The following is a 22020-nucleotide window of genomic DNA, read 5'->3' as shown; positions in this document are numbered from 1 at the left end:
CACCCTGTTGGTGGTACTTTGTCATGGCTGCCCTAAGAAACTAATACAGATGCCATATTGAAAGATGAAACCAAAGGCAAGACACAAAACAAGTTGCATTGGCAATCAACTCATCAAAGGCCTTCCGTCTCCCTGCCATGTATCATTCAAATCTCCTTTTTGCACCTGTCAGTTTGAAAACAAAGATTGCCATCTCTTGGTTGGCTATTACAGATCCTTCTACAGTTATTGCTGTCTAACAGATGATTGATAGACTCCATGTTCTTTATTTCTATGCAGTGGAGAAAAAAATGAACAAAAATTGAGCTTTGACTGAATATTGAAATTAGGCACAGGCCTCCTGAGAAGATCTGAACTTTAAACTGGGCGAGAGAAGTCAGAGGAAACGTGGTTATGCAAAACTCACCTGAGACACCATCAGGCTCTCCCTCCCTCATATGCTTGCAACTCCCCTCCCCAAGAGGTTTCCACAGGGGCAGGAGGGAAAGTCAGATGATGAACAGGCAACAATTGGGATTTTTTCTCCATAATATATGACAATGATCCCCAAGGCAGTGAACGCCCAGGTTCACGTCTCTGGCCACACAATCTGCCTTCCTTGAAAGGTACATTGTCCCTTATTTTTTCTCCTCAACTACACAGATGTTCTCTCACTTCCGCATCCTTGCAAAAACTCTGTTTTCAAGTTTTCCTCTACGTGCTAAGTGAACGTTATATGTGTGAGATCAGGTGTATGGTGGCAGTTGGATAGGAAACTGTGCAGGCACAAAAGTTGGCCAGGGTACATGAAGACAATCTTTTGGGCAGTGCTTATCCATCTAGTGATAATAACACCGTATATTTTCTTTTTAGAATAAGAGTTAAGGGTATGCTGTTCTCCTCCCTTTCATTAATCTAAGGCCGTTGAATCCAGATTTCTGTTGCACTTTAGCTATGTTTTTTGTTGTTTTTTTTAAGTGAAATCAGTATTTTTATTTTATTCATTCAAAAATTTCATTATATAAATGTAACACTTTATGATTTTTGTGGCACAACACTTGTCAGCTTGGTTCATATGATTAAAATGATTTGAAGAATTTAACAAAGAACTTTGTAAATATGCCTGTAAAGTATTAATGCTAAAATATCTGTGATGGAACTTCATCCCTGTTTTTGTATCATCCTTTGTGGTCTTTGTTATATACAGTGGATATCTTTGGAATGAGCCAGGAAAAAAGTAGTACCCACCAGTCTGATGTGTTTTTTATAACATTTTTCCTTATGGCCTTCATTTATGCTCTTTCTCTCTATAAAATATTGGTTATTTAAAGGGATATTCTCTAATTAAAATTTAATATCCAGAAATGAAAGAAAGATGGGTTCAGTGCTAGACACTTATAACGACTTTATTATATCCTCACTCAAATGACAAGTTGAAGTTTTCTCAGCATGACACAAGAATAATTTATCAGAAGATATCAAAATGAGTAAAATATATGCTGGAGAAAGCCCTTTCATACTCTCTCTCAAGAAGAGAGCAAATTATCTTAAAATGCAAGGGATTTTTATTCATCCTTTATAAAGGATTACCCTGATTTGATTAAACACATGTTGAATTAGATTGAAGGAAAAGGTAAATTTACCATGTTGTATACCACCAGAGTCTGAATGGTACAGGATGGTCACACTCTCCACCGTATTTGCTGGGAAAAATGTTTATGCAAACCAATAGGAAATGAATGTGTTCCACATGGAATTTGTAAACAATTACTAGGTGAGAAAATGTGGGAAGAAAATGTAGGGAATTTAAGAAAAAAGAAAAAGAAAGACTTGCTTACTCTTGAGCAATGAATTCATGTAACCATACCCCATTTGCATTGGAATGCATTCTCATAGTCTGGTAAGACTGGACACACATCTCAAAATGCAAAGTTGACATTTCTTAGAATTGTGTCAAATATTTTCAAAGAACACAGTCTGAGGAATCAATGGAGAATGAGGGTTTGTGTCTTAAAATGGCCTTTATGTTCACGGTTTTGCTATGGAGATTCAATATAGTAATGGCCATAAAACTTCTTTGTAAACTGCAAAGTACATGGTCTGGTTTCTCAGATAGTCAGTAGATGCCTCCCAGGTTAAGACTTGGGTGGCATAGCATATGCGGGTCCATATCTTATAAAGTGATTGCTTTCCTTTGGGTGCGAATGTCATGCTACTGGTCTACCTCATGCTCAGTTAACGCAGGACTTGAGAACACCCTGACTCCTGTGACAGCCCTCCCGTCTCACAGGTTTTTGCCGTCCAGCGTTTTGGGTGCATCTTAGTTTTTATATCTATCCTTTTGGTCGTTATTATGCTGATCACTTTATGCAGGCGTTATTTCTTTATAGAGTTACCCATTCTTACCAGCGCCTTTGCTTATCACTCCCTCGGGCCGTCCGTCCTTCCTTGAGTACCTGGCGTTCCTGGGAGCCCATCCTGGAGTCCCAGGAGAGCCTGCGCTATTGGCAAACTCCTGTTCTTATCAATTCCAGGACATTGTCAGGTCTTTCTCTCCAAATATTGCTTGTCTGCCATGTTTTCTGCTTCCTCTTTCTGGACTAGTAAGTGGGCGTACAGATCTCCGATATCTCTCTCCCAGTTTCTTAACCTCTCATTCATATTTATGGTTTTTTTTCCTCTTTAAGCAATATTTTGGGTAATTTCTTTAGATTTATTTTATAGTACATGAAACTCCCTGTATCTTATCTAAGTATTTATATCAAGGATTACTTTTGATTTTTAATCATTCTATCTTCTCTATGTAATTTATCTTTTTTCATGCTCTCGCGTTTCTTTTTCTTCTTCTTGATTCAGTTTTATATTTCTTTTTTTGACTTGATATTTTCTTTTAATATTATTATGCAGCTTGGTTGAAAAATATGAATTTTAATTAGAAATTTTTCTTTTTTTAATATTTTTTTATTATGTTATGTTAGTCACCATACAGTACAGCCTTAGTTTTTGATGTAGTGATCCATGATTCATTGTTTGCGTATAACACCCAGTGCTCCAGGCAATACTTACCCTCCTTAATACCCATCACCAGGCTAACCCATCCCCCCACATCTCTCCCTCTAAAACCCTCAGTTTGATCCCCAGAGTCCATAGTCTTTCATGGTTCGTCTCCCCCTCTGATTCCCCCCCTTCCTTTTTCCCTTCCTTCTCCTAATGTCCTCCATGCTATTCCTTATGTTCCACAAATAAATGAAACCATATAATTGACTTTCTCTGCTTGACTTATTTCACTTAGCATAACCCCCTCCAGTTCCATCCATGCTGATGCAAATGTTGGGTATTCATCCTTTCTGATGGCTGAGTAATATCCCATTGTATACATGGACCACATTTCTTTATCCATTCGTCTGTTGAAGGGCATCTCAGTTCCTTCCACAGTTTGGCTATTGTGGACATTGCTGCTATGAACACTGGGGTGATGTGGCCCTTTTATATTTCTGCAAACATTTCAAAAATACTAATTAGTAATCTGTACCCAGTTATTCCATTATCTGGGATCTCTGTTGTTTCTTCTGACTTTTCTTAGAGTAAATTGTTCTTTACTATATTCCATGGTTTTGGATTGGGAACTCAGGGTTGGGCTTAAACATCCCTGGTAGCTTGGTTCTCCAAGGAAGATTGACCTTTGCTTCCATCCATTGCTCTTGGAAACTGGGTCACTCTATGCTAATTTCTTGGCATAAAGTTTCTTAGGCCCTGCAGATAGTAGACATCTAAACCCCAAACCTGAGCCAGCCTTTTGCTGTGGTTAGACATGTCTCATACCCAAAGCCCAGGCAGAAACAAGCAAGGGTGTTTGCTAAGAATTGTTCTCTTCTGGTCTGCCCTGTGGGGGTTTTGAATTTCTGCAGAGGCTTCCTCACCTCGTGTAGGACTAAAGCCTTCTCTTTTCTTTCCTCAGTGCTTCCTAGGAGAGCAGATGTCCCACAAAAACCAGAGTATCAACGAGATCTTTTCTCTAGAGTGTTTGATTTCTTCCTCACTTATAGATCCCCAAGGATTTTCCTTACCTGACAGCTCTGCTGCTCATTTAAATGGATGTTTATTATATTGACCCACCATCTCTAGCTTCCTCCTTGCAAGCATTTCATAATAATCTTTTACATCGTCGGAAATGAACGTTGCTATAACCCACATTTGACTTGTTGACCATATTAAACTATTTGAAAGAAAAATAGGAAAATACGATTCTAAATAATATGCCATGTTTTCATGACATAAATGACCAAAAGGAATCCAAGGAGGAATTTTATCTCAATATTCTAAAAGAAAATTCATTAGATGGTTGTATAGCAAAAATGCAATTAAAAGTAATAATTAAGAGGCTGGTCTGAGTACAGTGGTGTTTACAATTAATTGATCACAGATCAATTACAGATTTCTTTGCTCCTTCTCCCCTCCCACTGTTTCACTTGACTACCCTAAAGTAATAACAATAATAATTAAGAAATATATGTAGAATTGAGAATCGTGATTGCTTACACTTTAAGCTGAAAAGTAATCTGACAGGGTACCATTAAAAAATAGAATTCTGCTGATCACTAGTTTCTATCCAGGCCCAAGAAAGAGTGAACAGGAATTGGTTAGAGATTAATAAAGTGGAAACCACGTGTCATTATGAGGAAGCATTACGGTCATGCAGATCCCACAGGAATTGGCTATTTCATTTGTGAGAGCACTTTCCACACTTTCCCACCACATATGGGTTCAGTCCTGTCCCCCAGGGCGAACCTGTGGGGCCTCAGACAGGCCAGCGGGGGGCACCAGGTGCTTTCCACGTAGTGGCAGGTCGTGGGCAATGGCTCAAATGCGGGGCCAGGGGGTCCCCATGCCACCCCAGTCCCACACATGCTCAAAGCAAGTCTCGGAAAGAGCCTTGTACATTCCACAATTGCCTTCAACTGAGGGCTCAGAATTTGAAAATCTTTGCAGAGATTTAGGATCCTGTATGTGTATCTCTTTTAATTGTTCCGAGGAGGTTCCAAAACCCATTAAGAGTTGCTTGGCGATGAAAAATAAATATGTTTTATTCAAGTGTTTCTTTTCAAAGGCCTCATTTCATTTATATTTGCCTGGGAGGTGGCCTAAGGAAAAACGAAATAAAAGCACCGTGTTAGGAGCTACAAGGCTGGTACATTGCCGCGGGTGTAATTAATGGAGCATGATATTGCTTTTACACAGTGATGTGCGTTAATGTTTATCCAGTGGAGTCCCGGCATGATGGTGAGGGCTAGATCCACCCTGAGCTCGTTGTTACCACTGACAACCCTGGTTAGAAAGGGACTCTGCTTGAGGCAGTGAGGCTCGTATTGACAGCAATACCCCATTGGCCTAACGAGGATCCTGTCCCTGGCTGTGAATCATTATACTCACTTATTTTATATTTAGGATTATTTCATTACTTGGAGTAACTTCACCTCTCCTTTCTCATAAAGGTTTATCAGCTTTTTTAAAAGATTCATATATTTATTTTAGAGACAGAGAACGCACGCAGGGGGCAGGGGGCAGAGGGAGAGAGAGAGAATCTCATGCAGACTCCGGGCTGAGCGTGGAGGGGCACAGGGCTTGAGCTCACAACTCTGAGATCACGACCTGAGCTGAAACCAAGAGTCAGATGCTTAACCGACTGAACCACCCTGGTGGCCCGAAGCTTATCAATTTAAAAATGTATACTGGGGGGTGCCTGGGTGGCTCAGTCGGTTAAGCGGCTGCCTTCGGCTCAGGTCATGACCCCAGGGTCCTGAGATCGCGCCCCGCATCGGGCTCCCTGCTCAGCGGGGGGCCTGCTTCTCCCTCTCCCGCTCCCCCTGCTTGTGTTCCTGCTCTCGCTGTCTCTCTCTGTCAAATAAATAAATAAAATCTTTAAAAAAAAATGTAGGGGCGCCTGGGTGGCTCAGTCATTAAGCGTCTGCCTTCAGTGCGGGTCATGACCCCAGGATCCTGGGATCGAGCCCCGCATTGGGCTCCCTGCTCAGTGGGAAGCCTGCTTCTCCCTCTCCCGCTCCCCCTGCTTGTATTCCCTCTCTCGCTGTGTCTCTCTCTGTCAAATAAATGAATAAAATCTTAAAAAAAATAAAAATAAAAATAAAAAATAAATAAAAAAAAATGTATACTGGGGAGGAAGAGGCATTGCAAAACCAATAGCATGCCCTCTGGCCCCATCCTCGGTGGGCTGGCAAACACCAGTCTCCTCAGCCAGAGCAGTGACCCACCGAGTGAGATGTCAGACCTTTCAGAATTCACACGGTGTTGCAGAGGAGCCAGGAAAATTGAAAACACAAGTTCTCGACCCAATAATTATATATGTAGGAAGACGTGTCAGTGAGACATTCACAGATGTGCCAGAGAGATCTCGGGAAAGCTTGTCTGAGGAGACGCTTTGTAACTGTGGACTCTTAAAGTCCATCAGTAGTGGAATGAATGGATGTATTCATTTTTGGATGTATACTTAATGAGCAACTACTGTGTGTGTGTGTGTGTGTGTGTGTGTGTTGCACTGTTCCAGGTGCTGAGACTACAGCAATGAAAAGAAAAACCCAGAAAGACACATGTCTCCCCTGAGCATCATTGTGGTGCTTAGCATGACTTCTATTTATACAATAAGTTGCTATACTTATATTAAAAAGAACGAATTAGATTTCTCTATATCAACATGGAGAGAGTTTAAAAAGCATAATGTTGGGGGGAAAGAACAAGTTTTTCCATGATAAACAGTAAGCTGTTTCTGTAAATTTAAAAAAAGAAAGAAGATACAGAACAATAGATGTCCAGTTCATGGATGCATGTAGGCGTGTGCAATGGAATAAAAACTGAGCCAAATACATAGGATAAATTCCTGATAACGATGTCATTTTAGGAGGAAAAGATAGGACAGGGGAGGGAACAAAGAGAGGATTTTACCTTTCTCTGTAAAGCATCATTTCTTTCATTAAAATAAATAGAGTGCATAAGAATGTTAACAGTGATCCATTCTGCATGATAGGCACACATGAACATTTTCTGTCTGCGGGGGGTTTGTACTTCTTCAATTACATGAGAAATGGAGGGAGGATGAGGGACTGAGGACACGAGAGGAGGACAAGTCAGAAGAAATAGATTGCTGTGAGGCCCGAACTTCCTCTAAAGGACTGGTCCCTTGTGGACCAGGGACCCCCTGTCGTGAAGTTGAGCCCTCTGCCCTGTCTCTCTCCGCCCTGGCCCCATGCTGCCCCAGTGGCTTCCCCAGGGGCCAACCGTCTTCCTGCCTGGCTTTGGCAATATTGTCTACATCTTCCTGGTTCTGCTCCCTCTTCAACCACAATTTGACTTCTACTTCACTTGGGTTTAGCTCTTGCCTTGCAGTCTGGAAACCATCTGCCACTATCCTGGCACCAAGCCCAGGGCCTCCCAGAAGCCTACCGTACTGTTCAGGACCTCAGTGGTGTAACACACGGACGGCCTGTCCTGTGCATCCCCAGGTCACCTGCTTTGTCTGGGCCTGGCTCTCTGTGAGTCCAGATTTCTCTGGCCATCCTTTTCTCCAAGCAACAGTGTATATAACTCACTCTCCTTGGAAGCATCATGCACATAGTGCTTCTCAAAGTTTGGTCATTCATGAACCAGCTTTATGATTTCTGCAGTCACTGAATATCATCTTCGCTATTATTTATCTGTCTACATAACTCATATTGTCTGAAGGCAGTGTAATTATAAAGAAAATGTGCATTTCTGCCTTTATGTAGTATTAGCCATGTATATGTGTGTTTGTGTGTATCAAATACAAATATAGTGACAAATTTCAGTCATACGTGGAATATAAAAAACAAAAAAAATGAGCAAAGGAAAAAAAAGAGAGAGAAGCAAACCAAGAACCAGACTCTTTTTTTTTTTTTTTTTAAAGATTTTATTTTTTTATTTGACAGACGGAGAGACAGCGAGAGAGGGAACTCAAGCAGGGGGAGCGGGAGAGGGAGAAGCAGGCTTCCCGCCGAGCAGGGAGCCTGATGCGGGGCTCGATCCCAGGACCCTGGGATCATGACCTGAGCCAAAGGCAGACGCTTAACGACTGAGCCACCCAGCTGCCCCCAAGAACCAGACTCTTAACTACTGAGAACACACTGGTGGTCACCAGAGGGGGGATGGGTAGGGGGTGGGGGAAATAGGTGATGGGGATGAAGGAGTGCACCTGTCGTGATGAATACTGGGTGTTGTATGGAAGTGTTGAGTCACTATATTGTACACCTGAAACTAATATCACACTGTACATTAACTATATTGGAATTAAAATAAAAAACTTAATAAAAAATTTTCAGATTAAAAACAACACAAATATAGTGAAAGCAAAACAATGATACTAAGTTCTGGCCAGATACACTTGCCTTGCAAAGGCTCTTAGCCAGTGGCTTACTTTACCTGTGATTAATAAAAAAAGAAAAACGGATCGACAAGTGTTGGGGGAGGAGCAGAGATCATTCGTCCTCGTAGAACAACCCGAGAATCAGAGCAGAGGGAAGGCAGAGGCACACAACCGCTGGGTAGGTCAGGGGCACCCTCCAGAGGCTTTCCCTTTGGAAGACTCGGAAGCATTGATGAGGCACGCAGGGAAAAAACTTCTCACTGTGTGTTCTCATGGCATTTCTGTGTAGAATCTCATCGGCCTGTGTACCAACAGTGGGTCCTGTCCCATCCTGATTAATCATGGACATATTTTTCAGTCTCTGTTTACCTCAACACATATGTATATTCAGCTGGCACTGTTTCACCCGGCTTTGTATGGCTCATACTTCTATGGTGAGTTTTCTTTCCCTAGAACTAGAAATTAGCCTTTAGTCATGGGGTTACCTTCAACCCTATTACCAGCTCTGCATATGGTGGGCAATTGCTGTATGACTGTATTAGTAATGTTTTGTTAGGAAAGACACTGCCAGGCAGTGGGTTTCATGATCAGCTAGATCTTGAGGAGCCATTTGGGAAACTGAGTTACACTCATAGCCAAAGGCTCTAAGACATGAAAGCTGGTGTTGCTTCTACCCAATCTCATTGGGTCAGGCCACTTAGAACCAAGAGGATCTGGTATCTAATCTCCAGGAGCTGTATCTGACATGATTTCTACCATGGGGGGAGGTTTGTAAGTATATACTTGCATACAGATTTGCACGAATGCTCAGTAAACTCACTGTAATTCCTGTAAACATCTTCTTGCATTGTTAAGAAACAGAGATAATCCAAGACCTTCAAATGATGCAGCCTGGAAAAGAAGTCAGCTGCTTTGTCTGCCACGGTGGCTGTAAATCCAGCCACATCTGTGGCCTTATAGCCTTGCCAGTCTGAGCATACGAAGGGAAGACTTTAAGTATCCCAAATATATGAAGACCATTAGACTTGCCTGGCGGTGGGAAACTTAGTGAAAAAAAGAACAGCCAGATCGCCAGATGCCCAACGGTGCTCTTCAAACACTTTTTCCTTGACTCACAGTAAGAAATACATAGTGAAAAAGACATTTTGTATAGGGACCCAGTAAGCACATATATATACAGAGACGCATGCATACAGACATATACAAACACCTCCACAGTCCTGAATGGGCACCTGTGAATTCAAACAAAGCTTTCATAAAAGACTTAGCCCTCCTGGGCGCCTGGGTGGCTCAGTTGGTTAAGCGACTGCCTTCGGCTCAGGTCATGATCCTGGAGTCCCAGGATCGAGTCCCGCGTCGGGCTCCCTGCTCGGCAGGGAGTCTGCTTCTCCCTCTGACCCTCCTCCCTCTCATGCTCTCTGTTTCTCATTCTCTCTCTCGCAAATAAATAAAATCTTAAAAAAAAAAAAAAATTTAAAAAGACTTAGCCCTCCTATTTGTGATGCATGCCAATTCATTCTATCAACTCTATTTTATTTTTTAAAAAACAAAGTTACAGTCCATGAAATTGATTTCACAGCCCATTAATAGGTAGCTGCCCGCCATGGGAAGAACCATTACCCTGTAATATTAAGTGGCCACTGTGTCTATTTTCAGCCTTAACTGTTCCTATTTTTCTAAATTATTTCCTGTAACCATATATCGTATGCATGAGGCAGACTAACTTTATGATTAATTTTCACTGTGTTTCACCGATAAGCCCAGGGGCTTCCATGCCCCTTGGGTCCCCAGCATGGTTAGACCGTGTAAGCACAGTCATTGCGGATCGAAGCACTGTGCTTTGTTCTCCTCCTCTTTCTTCTCCTTTCTGAACAGGTTGCTTTTTAATGAGCAACGTATCACAGCCACAACAGGAACAGGTGATCGACATGAAATATGCTCTTTCTGCCTCAAAGTCAGAAATCTCGTGGGACAGGGAATACTGTTGATGTGCCTTTCCAGATGTGAGGTACCCCCATACGGCAAGCAGCACTCGTGGCATTCTTTTTCTTACCCTTCCAACAATCCGTTAAAGCCCAGAAGTCCAAATTAAGTCACCCGCGGACAACCAGCGCCATGCCCCAAGGCTTCTCCTTTCCAGAAAAGGCTTTTCTCTCCAGCCACCCAGTGCCCCTCCCCAAAACCTACAAGTCACTTTTGACCACACCCCAGCCTCCAGGCCAAATCCATGGCCAGTCAATTCTGTTTTCAAAACATATTTATTTGAGCTCCTTGAACCTGCCACCATTTCTCTACCTCAGGACCCTTGCACATGCTTTCCTTGCTTTCTTCTTCTCAGCCCTACTCTCCCATCCACTGTGCCTCCTGTGAAAAGCACCCTCCACAGAAACCCTTCCTCCCCTACACTGTCTAAACAGCAGTTCTCTTTATGTGGATTCAACCTCCTTGCCTTAATTCTCTTAAGAACACTTATCACATTTTGTAATTATTTTCTTTGTCTATTTACTTGTTTGATTCTCTCCCCCACCGAAATATTTGTTCCTAGATGTCAGGGCCTCAAACCATTTTTTTTCATCATATAAATGAGGACATACAATTTAAATTTTATAAGCTTCTTTGGCTCTTTAAAAAAAAAAAAATCCTTAAAATAATTCCTTTAAAAATCAAATTCCATTCTTTCCAAGGATTTATTCTTTTAAATAACTAGGAATCTAACTAGAGGAAAGATTAATGGCAGACTGTGCTATCTGCTCTAAGAACGAAGATCTGATCGTTAACAGACTAAATAGGGTAATTAGGTATACAGTTGGAATGCAGTGTGCAGGCTCAAATTAGTAGTGTATAATTGAGCCTCATTTAACTGCAGGAGAATTTCACTGAGAGAATTTTATTTACATAAGAAAAATGTCTTAGATTGCTCTGGGAGAATTTAAACATATGTATGCCACATCACTCCTTACTTATAGAATCCAAGCCCAGGGTTGCTAGTTTATTCTTCAGGCCCCATGTGCCAGGGGTAGCATCATCATTTTTGGCCAAGTGATTTCTTCCAGGCAGCCCAAGGTCCAAGCTGGTGCTTCAGGATTCCTTTGAATATCTTGGTGACACTTTTGTAAGCACAGCAGATCCTGACAATATGCCCTATGTACCGAGCCTATTTTTGGGAAAAATCCAAAATAAGTATGTCATCAGTATTCAAACAAGCATTTAATTCAACAGTGTGAGAGGTGGGGGGAAACAGTAGGTAAGTAAGGCAAACATGGGGATTGACCTGCCCTGGAGAGCCTCCTGTCACTGGTGGGGGAGAGGGGGAGTGCTACGTATGCAAACAGACTAGACTGAATGCAATTAGGGGTAAAGTCCTGTGTTGCCAGAGTAGGGCTGGAAGATCAGGAGATCCGCTACCTACCAGCTGAGACATTGGGGTTGGGTTGTTGGAGGGAGGATTACAAAGACCGGGGTAAATATTGAAAGCCCCCCTTAGGCTTTTCCGTAGGCGTCAGTGTGATCAGACTGAAAACCAACCTAAACAAAAGGCCATCTTTTGACACATTTACTCCCAACATAAATATTATCCTGGATTTCTCTCCTTCCCCTCTGTCGTGCTGCTCAAATGAGTTTGGTCTACGCCTGCTGCGTCCATATGCTCACCACCCACTGACACCTTCTTCAAAATAAATTTCAACTGCACAAGCAGTGCACTAATGGAGTCTTCCTTTAAGATATTCAAATACACGAGACTATGAAATAAGACCTGTAATTCTGCCTTCCCTTGCCCTACTCCGCTGGTGACTTCAGAGGTGACTACAGCTCACATTTTGGTGGATATCTTCTGACACCTTCCTCTCCGTTCATTTACACACACAAATTTATACGCACAGGCACACATCCATTGCCTTTTATAAGGGACATTACGTATTGTTCTATACTCACTTTGCAGATCTTCGCATGCAGTATGCAGTCTGCATGCATTTACCTTATGGTCTTTTTTTTGACTGGTAATATTGAGAGGTTTTTTTTATTATTTATATATTTTTATTTAACTATGTAAATTATTTTTTTAATTTTATTTTATTTTATTATGTTATGTCTTTTAAAGGGCTGCATAGTATGGATACACCGAACTTCATTGATTCACACCTTGCTTGGCATTTGGGTTTGTTTATGGTTTTTCACTTTTAAACAAGGCTGAAGTGTACCTCTTCTGTGTACATTGGTATGTGCACGTGTATGAGTGTTTCATTAGGACTGACTCTTTGAAGGATCAAGCTGGAGGGAACTGTATGCAATTCTTAACATTTGAAATAGGTTACTGGAGTGCCCACCAAAAACCAAGACTTCACCACTTTACACTCCTCCCGGTAGGTATGCAATCCCCACGCCCTGTGAAGACTATCTATTATCACATATTTTAATTTTTTCCTAATCTCCTGAATGAAAAATCACATCTTGTTTTAATCCTCATTGATTTTTGTCGAGTTCTAGATAAATTCCATTCAGAAATCAATCAAAATGCGATTAATTTCATTTGTGGAAGATGGACATTTTTGCAATATCAAGCTGTCTAATTCTGGGATTTGTGCCTCTTCATTTACCCAAGTCTTATACTATTACGCCCCTTGGTAATGATTTGTAGTGTGCTTTAAATTCATTGTATATATGCTTAGCAGTTTGTAGCTAGATATTTAATATTTTTATTTATCTAGCCAAGTGGGATACTTTATCATTATATTTTATTGCAGATTACAATTATTTTAGAGCACCTTTCTCTAGCAGGCAGCCACATGGATATTCTTATTTAACATCACAGTATTGCCTGGAATGTAATATCGCCCCACGGTGCAGAAGAGGACATGGAGGCTCTTTTGGGTCATGCGCGCATTCTAGTTTATGCTGACAGCGAGACGCAGAGCTGACATCTGCACCATCCTTTCTGGAAGTCCTCCCTGCCTGGTTCTCAGAATCCCACACCCTCCTGTGTCTCTGCCCCTCCTTTGTCTTGCTGTGTCTTGCTGGCCCCTTTCCTCCACTCCCAACCTGGGGGGTTCCTGGGCATCAGTCCACATCAAGCGCTTCTTGGCATGCAGAGCTTGATCCCCAAAGCTCTGTCTCCAGCTTGACTTTCGTCACACACCCTAAGTGACCCAGCATGCCTTCCCTATAAAAACAGACACCTGCCCCAGCTTCTTCACCTGCTGGCACCATCGCTGTCCCGTCCGTCCCTCAGACCGAGCACTTGGAGCGCTCTTCTCCCCAATCCAGTTCTGTTAATTCTTTGGCTTAAATGATTCTGGGTGTATCACTTCTGTTCCGCTCTCCCTGTTCCTGTGCCTTGCTGTCTCACCAGGGCCATGACCCAGAGCCAGACTGTGAGCTCCCAGCCACAATACCAGGGCATCGCGCTGGTGGGGATACCAAAAGGTGTATGAACATGGGCGAATCACTTAATCTCTGTTCCTTACTGTTCTCATCTGTAAAGTGGGAATAATAACAGTACCTGCCTCGTGGGGTCGTTGTGAGACCCACGTGGGTCAAAATACGGGATGTTCATACTAAAAATACAATACCTGTTGGTTCTGATTAGGATTAGTGTCAATACCCAGATGTCTCTGTGTCCAAATTTCCACTTGTTATCACAACCATCACATTCGATTAGAGGAGCACCCTACTCCAGTATGACCTCATCTTAACTAATTACATCTGTGATGAACCTATTTCCAAAGAAGGCCACGTATTTAGAATGTGGTCTTGGGGGTTAGGACTTAACTCTTGAATTTTTGTGGGGGGGCACACTTTAACCCATAACACCAGGTTAGAAGTCTTATCTTAAGGGCCTATGCCTCTCCCTTATGTGCAGCTTTCAACATAATTTTCTTTGAACAATCATTTTTATCAGGCCACTCAATTGCCCAAGATATAGCTGTAGATGCTTCAAACTATGGCTTGGCACCCACCCATCACATCACCCAACAGACCTACCTCAGAACAACAGGAAGAGTTCAATTCCATTCTAGTCTACATCTGAATTAAGGGAAGGTGATAATAGATTTTATATATATTTATATATTTTTTTTTTCTGTTTCCACTTCTATTTTAGTTAATGCTAATTCAACTTTCAAACCCCCCAAAATGTTAAGATATTCATTCAAGGCTCATCTTGTTTCTAGCACCACATACTTAGAACTTAGATTTCAATCTTCCTCTTATTTCTCGGAGATTGTTATGGAAAGTGCCCGGGACAAATCTCGGTTTCATTACCCAGTCGGCTGTCACTTGGAGGTGGTAGGCACAGCTTATAGAAGTTTCATTGTGTTATGCTACCATTTGGCATCTTATTAGAAGAACCATCTGTTCTTTTAATTACTATTAACTCAGTTCAGATTGCAAGAGCAAAAAAACCCCTAAGATATTTCTAAGTGAAAAATCAAATACACGTTTAAAATCTTCCTGAAAATAGTGTTGTCCCTATTGAAGATCTAACAGCCCGGCTGCACAGGAAAAAGCCAGAGAGCATAATGAAAGAATAATTAACATCAAAATCTTAAAATATGCTCATTTTCATGTGAGAATATATTAGTCACTCCTAGAGGGGAAAAAATTCTGTTTTTATGTATTATACATGAGGAAGTTTCATGTTGAAACCTAAAAAGAGGTATTTCAGCTTGCTTTCTTTTTACCCAGACTTTAGAAGAGACAATTTGTGTACAAGCAATGATAGACCATTTTAGCTGTCCACCTCCTGAACAAATATTTCCAAATAGCATAGCTAGGCACCACTCTGAATAATAGAGATGAACAATTGAGCAAGACAAATCAAGTTTCTGCTATTCTGGTTGGAGGAGAGAAATGTTATGCCAACCTTAAACACACACAAGGCAACCTCATGTAGATGTAATAAAATCAACCTCTGTGAGCATGAGGGACCATGGGTACGTTAATGTGGGCTGGCATTGCTGGGAAGTTGATTTAGGAACTGAGGCCAGAAAGATTAGAAAGAGCCAGCCAGGTAGAGAGATGGGCTCAACCTCCTTCAGGTAGAGTGATTAAGAGGACAGGGTGGCTGAGGCATGGTGGCAAAGGGAGAGAGGGGGTGAATGGCTTTTGGAAATATGGTCAAAGCCTGAACCATTGTAGGCCACTATGAATAATTTGGTCTAGTGGGATCTAGTGGACGCTGAATGATCTTCCTGATTTCCTGCACTGAATGACCGTGGCTGGTGAGTGGGGAACAGGCTGAGAGGAGCAGGAGTAGAAATAGAGTGAGGAAAGGCTGGGACCCCCAGACCAGGGTGTGTAGTGGAGATAGGGAAGTGGACCATTCTGGATGTATTTTCGAAGTAGGAACAGAAGGACCTTGTGTTGGATGAGATATAAGAGGTGAGGAATGGTTAATTTGGAAGACTTCACAATATCTGTCTTAGGTTTAAATACTGACAAATACGCAGGGAATATCCTTATTCGAATCACATGATGATGATTACAGAGGAAGACCTCGGGTTTCCATGAATGTCCCAGTTCCTTGCAGGAAGGATGTCTGAGGATGGTGTCTGTACGGCCGTCCTCTGGGGCGTACAGCCCCACACTGGGATTAGCAAGCTACTCTGCGGGTCGTGTTCCATCCCTCTGCACCCTGCTAGTACCCTGTTGTGTGATCCTGGCTCACAGGGGTTTGGGAACTATTTTGCCTGTCTCAGTGACATAGCTCCCAGTGTCAGGAATGTGATATAAAACTCAGCCATGTTATTTCCACTCTCATGCTTTTCCTGCTACATGAGGCTGCTTCACAGAAGTTAGCAAATACATAAACAATTAAATACTCTGTCTATGTCCATGGGCTCTTCCCTGTCTGGCTCAGGCAGGCTGATGGCCCTGGGCAGCTTTGTGCTCATGCCGTCGACGGATGACTGATTGATCCCATCAGAACAGCAAAATAACACACATTATGCCTGCTTCTCTAGATATCCTACTTAATGCATGACTATCTGTTAGATGACAGCCATGCATTAATCTAAACTTCAACACCGGGACAAAGAGGATGCTCTTTGCCATCTGTCTTTCATACGTGAACAAGCCAAAGTTTAAAGATGCTGAATGTCTTGTCTAAGGTCACACAACTGGAAAGTGGCTTTAACAGGTTGGGAATTTGGAGCTACTGGGTTCTAAAACCCAGTTTTTTTTGTTGTTGTTACCTTTGTTTTTATTTTTTATTTTTTTTTAGTGTTTTAAGTTTTAACTTTAATTCCATTGTAGTTAACATACAGTGTTACATCAGTTTCAAGTGTACAATATAGTGATTCAATAATTCTACACATTACTCAGTGCTCATCAGGACAGCTGCCCTCCTTATTCCCCAACACCTAGTTCACCCATCCCCCCACCACCGCCCCTCTGGTAACCATCAGTTTGTTCTCTGTAGTTAAGAGTCTGTTTCTTGGTTTGCCTCTCTCTCTTTTTTTCCTTTGCTTGTTTGTTGTTTCTTAAATTCCACATATGAGTAAAACCCAGCTTTTTCTTCCACAGTGAGAAACCCTTATGGGTAGGTGAGCTTGTTCTACCTGGTACCAAGGAAAAGATCTTTTAACTTGATTCTTTATAAGAATGAGAAAAAATTTAGCTGAGTAGATTGAACAAGCAGATTAATAAAGTATGCTTTAACATAGCAAGTTAATTATTTATGTCGGAGTAATCTGCAAGGATGTAGGCAGGTTTGGTAATAATACAATTTTCCTCCCTGGTATTGGTAGTTAACTTCATCCAGGTGAGATGAGGTTTCCTGATTACACTCCAGCTTTTTCCTTCCCATCCTGTTTTCTCACCTTGATGCCATGTCTCCAACCCTAAGACTGAAATCTGTTTAGGTCGTAAACTCCCTGAAGACAGAGGCTGTGTCTCATTCCTTTTTTGGATTCCCAGAGCCCAGAAGAGTGCTGGCCCAATGAATGGCATACCCTTCGGCTCTGGTTTTCCTAGAATCCGCTTCCATATGCTTTCTTCTGGAGGTCTCTGATGCCTGCTTTCTGCAGCTCAGATCTTCAGCTACACGTAACTGGGCACATGGGTGGCTAGAACTGCTGAAGTTTTAATACTGCCTCTGATGCTATTGCATAGAAAACTTGAAAAGGAAACAAGAAGAGTGTGGCTACAGGACTTAAACCCTGCGTTTTCCCAGAATACTCCCAATTGTGCAGATGTCCCATTTTCTTTGCTGAGCTTTGTGTCTCTAGATAGAAATATCCCTCTAGCCCCTGTGCTGAGCTGGCTGAGCTCGCTGAGCTGGTACCAAGCTGTGGGCTTGTTAGTGAAACTGACATACAAGTTCATGTCAATAACATTGGAGAACCACACCAGCACTTACTCGTGACTCACAAACTCTTAGTTTATGCAAAGCTCTAACAGCTGTGGTATGTCTGCTTTCTACCTCTCAGTATACTGAATGCATCACCTTGTGAATGTGTTGATGGGGATATGGGTGGCAGAGAGAAGTAATAATTCTTGGTTTGCCTGGTAGCAAAGGAAGGAATGGATACACTGTTGAAAACAGAATTAGGGCTTAAACATCTGGGAACCATTTAGTGCATGTTGAGAAGCCAAGATAGCTTCTGAGATACCCCTCTAAAAACTCAGCAGTGTAGCTCAATAATTGATATCAATAATGATGACCCAGAACCCAAAAATTTTTCACTCTTATTCAGTTGACTGATTTGCAATATGTTTAACATGACACAAAGTATGCACTATGTTTGAGAAATGTTTTTGCACTATGTTTGAGAAATGTTTTTGGAAAATTATTAGCACTTTAGATAGTGCTAATAATTTTCCAAGGGCAATAAAATAACCTATAAAATTTTGGCTTTTTGCACAGTTGTATGTTACCAGACAGTTGTGAGTAGTAAAGGTATGTGTGTGTATGTGTGTGTGTGTGAGACAGAGTTCCTGTGTGTGCTGATTATTAATATCAATATTTTGTATCTCAACGTTTGTTTATTTTAACAGAAGCACATTCTTCAATCCCGTTTCAGGATGTGAATGAACCTTTTATTCTATAAGATACAAAAGGCTCTGATGATGTAAGGCAGGAAATGGCACGTGGTGGCAGGTTAGGGAGCAGTTAAGATGATTTCTTATCACCATGGAGACAAGACATCTGGTGCTCTAAAGACTCTGTGTGTCCTTGTTGCCCCTGAAAATTCCATGCATCTTGGGAGTTCAGACTGTAACCCAGACCCTGGGTCTTCAGGGCTCTCTCCTAGTCAAAGGCTTCTTTTCTTCATCTTTATTTTGTTTTAAAATGTTGATCGATTTTGAAATGGTTTCAATGGGAAATGAGGGCTAGACCAAATGGTTTCAATGAGGTACAGTAATTGGGACAATTCCTTCTTCCTATGAACATCTCAGGAATGTTTAAAACAAAGTTCAAGTTCTTCTGAAACAAAATGTCTTAAGGGTCTTATTTGGCATGCTAAGTGAGTAAAAAAAAAAAACTGAGATATTACAGGAGCAAGTAAGTGATTACATTAAATGTGCCTGGAGAATAGAGCCCTCTCAGGAATCTGCAGACTAATAAATACGTGCAGCTGCTTATGCATTTCCCAACACTTCTAAGCAATGGTACACAGAATGCTTTCCACTTACATTTCACCACTGCTGATGGCCTGTCAATTCTACCGAAAATACTCTGTGTTAGAAAGGTGACAGGAATTACATACATTATCTTTTTGTTTCTCTTTACTGTCTACCGCTCAGTACTTTAAAAAAGCTTGTTATTAAAACATTATGTAAGTATGCAAAATATACTGAAAGAAAGAATGTTTCAATTATACACAGTATGTACTGGTAAGAAATGCTGTGTGCGATGACATACGACAAATGGTAAAAGGTATTTTTAGTTGCTTTCTCTTTGGGGGAGGATAAAGCAAAAATATCTAGAATATACAGCATTTGCTTTTCTAGCTATTTTAATATTTAGCATATTTATAATATATTTTAAAGTAAGTAAAACAGTTTAAAAAGTGAATTTTTTACTTAAAGATTTTTGTACTTTTTTTGGTTAATTTGCATTATTTTAAAAAGCTTATTCTAGATTGGTATCTGTTTTTTAATTTTTTTTCTTATCCATGCCCTTTTGAATTGCTCTTACTTGCATTAGAAATCATAAGCCATTTTTATTTTATGTGAACAACTGGTCTATGAATAAAGTGTAGTCTTCATAAAAAAATAACCAAGAGCTGTAGGAATTGTGTTCATAACTTAAATATTTGAGACCTAAAATTATCAAAGTCAAGATGCGTGGAAATTCTGATTCAAATAAATGAAAGGAAGTTTCAAATGAACTAAGAGCAACAAACAATACAAGAAGGTAAATTATTGGTATTTTAGTCCTTCCTGAAAGACACAGAATCACATTATCCCCCACTAGAATTGTATCAGGCAGAGAAATCTTCTGTAAGAGAGTCTAACAATGTTACGAGAGTGTTGTCCTGAGTCACTCACCATGTGGGTGTCACAGTTCACTTCGGCATTCACACCTTTGCCTTCATTTGGTTTATCATCGAATTATAACTGAACAGTAAAAATTGTCTTCAGATATTTACATTTTCAAAGGAAAAATTACCTCTATTCTTCTTAGAGCAGCCCTGGCATTTGATCTCTGAACGTGGACAGTTCTCTACAGGTAGACCAATAAAGGTCCACATCTCAGGAGGGAAAGTGATAATTGACGATTGTTGGAGTACCGATTAAGAAACCGCAGAGTCCTCCAGAACACCGACGACAGGGGGAGTTGATCTTAGTCTTAGAATTGAGCATTAAGTGTTGGTTGTTATTATGAGGAGGTAAGATAGTCCTTCCTGGGAAATTTGTGGATATTTTATTACTTTCCAGCCTAACATTTGTGATTTTCATGGAAACACTTCAAACTGAGGCAAAGGTTCATGCTCATGTGAGGTAGAAATTCACCAAAGAAAGTTAATATTCCCTTGATTTGTCACATTCTAAGAAAGAAGTCATCAAAGAAAATCTGCTAAATTAGCTGCACATTAATTATATGCCAATTCTGCTGCTCTAAAGAAAAATACATGACCTTAAAACTTAATTCATGAGATTAGACTTTCTAAGTATATATTTACTGTGTGGCATGCTTACTCAAAACTCCTAATTTAGGGTAATTGAAAAATTAAAATAGCTTGGACCCTTAAAGTAACTGACACACTCCTAGCATTAGCCTTTGCTTACGCTTCCTGCAGGTGGGAAAAAAATATTCAATGTCTTTGTTTATGTGATTTGAGTTGCTTTTGTTCTATTTTAATTGGGCAATCATTTTCTTCTATTGCAGGATCTAGATTTCTCATCACATCCACGGGAGCCTTGTATATTAAAGATGTACAGAATGAAGATGGATTGTATAACTACCGCTGTATCACGCGGCACAGATACACTGGGGAGACCAGGCAGAGTAACAGCGCTAGACTTTTTGTATCAGGTAAAAACCCATCGAGACTTGTGGTTCCCATTTCTGTTACTCCTTCGTTAGTGTCCTGAGCGAAGTCAACCAAACTTGTAGAATTCATGGCTCAAATAAAGACTTCTTTTTTTTCCCCCAAAATATATTAGCAACTAAAGGGTTTTGTTTTGTTTTTTTTTAACCAACCCTAATACTATACACTACACATATAGATATTCCAAGGAAAGTCATTTCAGGTTTTGTAAAATTCCACATTCCTATGACCCAATGTGGCTTCTGTTTTGAGGAGAATGCCTCCTTGCCCTGTGTATTTGTGTCCTGTCCACCAGCACTACGAGGCTCTCGTGACACATAGCTCTGAGGGAGAAGAGCAGGGGCACAGGGAACACACCTCTTGTTCCCCATATTATGTCTAACAATAATGGGGAAATAACCCACATCTAAAAGGATAGTCACTCCCTCCCACCTCTGTCCAGGATGATTCTCAAGAAAACCTGAAGGCTGCTAATTCCACTCTGCTGGAAATATGCCAGTTTTGTGTCTTCCTTTATAGCATTTATACTTTGAGAAAATATCCACCTTTTGCATAATTTTCACCACTGGCTTGTTACTGGCCCATCTGTCAAACAAGTAAGCAATCTGCTCACACGGCGATGTGCTCGCTCTTCGTCGAGCCAATTAGAGTGTGAGATGTCCATCTCGGTCCTAGAAATCTGGTGCAAAACATCTGACCTTTGCCCTTGCATCTTTAGAAGGTAAAACTGCTTCGTGACCTGAATATTTTCATCTTATTTGTAGTGATGCTTTGTGAGGAAGAAGAGATGGAAAGTTGTTGACCATTGGTGTAATTTAAAACATTGCTGCCCAAACACCTACTTAGTGTGCTTTTGCTGGGGTCCTCATCCACATTCACATCCTTAAAATAGCCAGAGTCCACCTGTGTTTCCAGGGGCTTTGCAAACACAAGTCAGAATCAAGTGATTTCTTCTCTGTACACAGAAATACTTTTTATTTACCTCTTCTTTTTCATGCCAAGTGTTACTTTATCTCTTGCTTTATAGCTCTGCGTTGTTGCTTCTGTTAAGGGCAGGAACAATCAGTATAGTAAAATTATACTCCATTAAAAAAAAAAAAAGACTAGAGAAAAACAAATGAGAAAGTGAATGACATCTGTGATCTTTGTCTATGG

The 22020-nt window shown here is 41.0% G+C and overlaps 1 protein-coding gene across 1 annotated transcript in view; it reads left to right on the top strand.

The window, feature by feature from the left end:
* DSCAM (DS cell adhesion molecule) overlaps positions 1–22020 on the top strand; it is a 651058-nt gene that overhangs the window by 312373 nt on the left and 316665 nt on the right. The window contains exon 4 of the mRNA XM_035028849.1: positions 20703–20849. Coding sequence (XP_034884740.1) covers positions 20703–20849 — 147 coding nt within the window. The remainder of the gene's footprint in view (positions 1–20702; positions 20850–22020) is intronic.

Source organism: Mirounga leonina, unplaced genomic scaffold (assembly GCF_011800145.1).
Source record: "Mirounga leonina isolate KUSES-001 unplaced genomic scaffold, KU_Mleo_1.0 Mir_205, whole genome shotgun sequence".
Lineage (NCBI taxonomy): Eukaryota > Metazoa > Chordata > Mammalia > Carnivora > Phocidae > Mirounga > Mirounga leonina.
The sequence above is the reverse complement of the archived record's forward strand: the minus strand, read 5'-3'. Positions and strand labels throughout refer to the sequence as shown.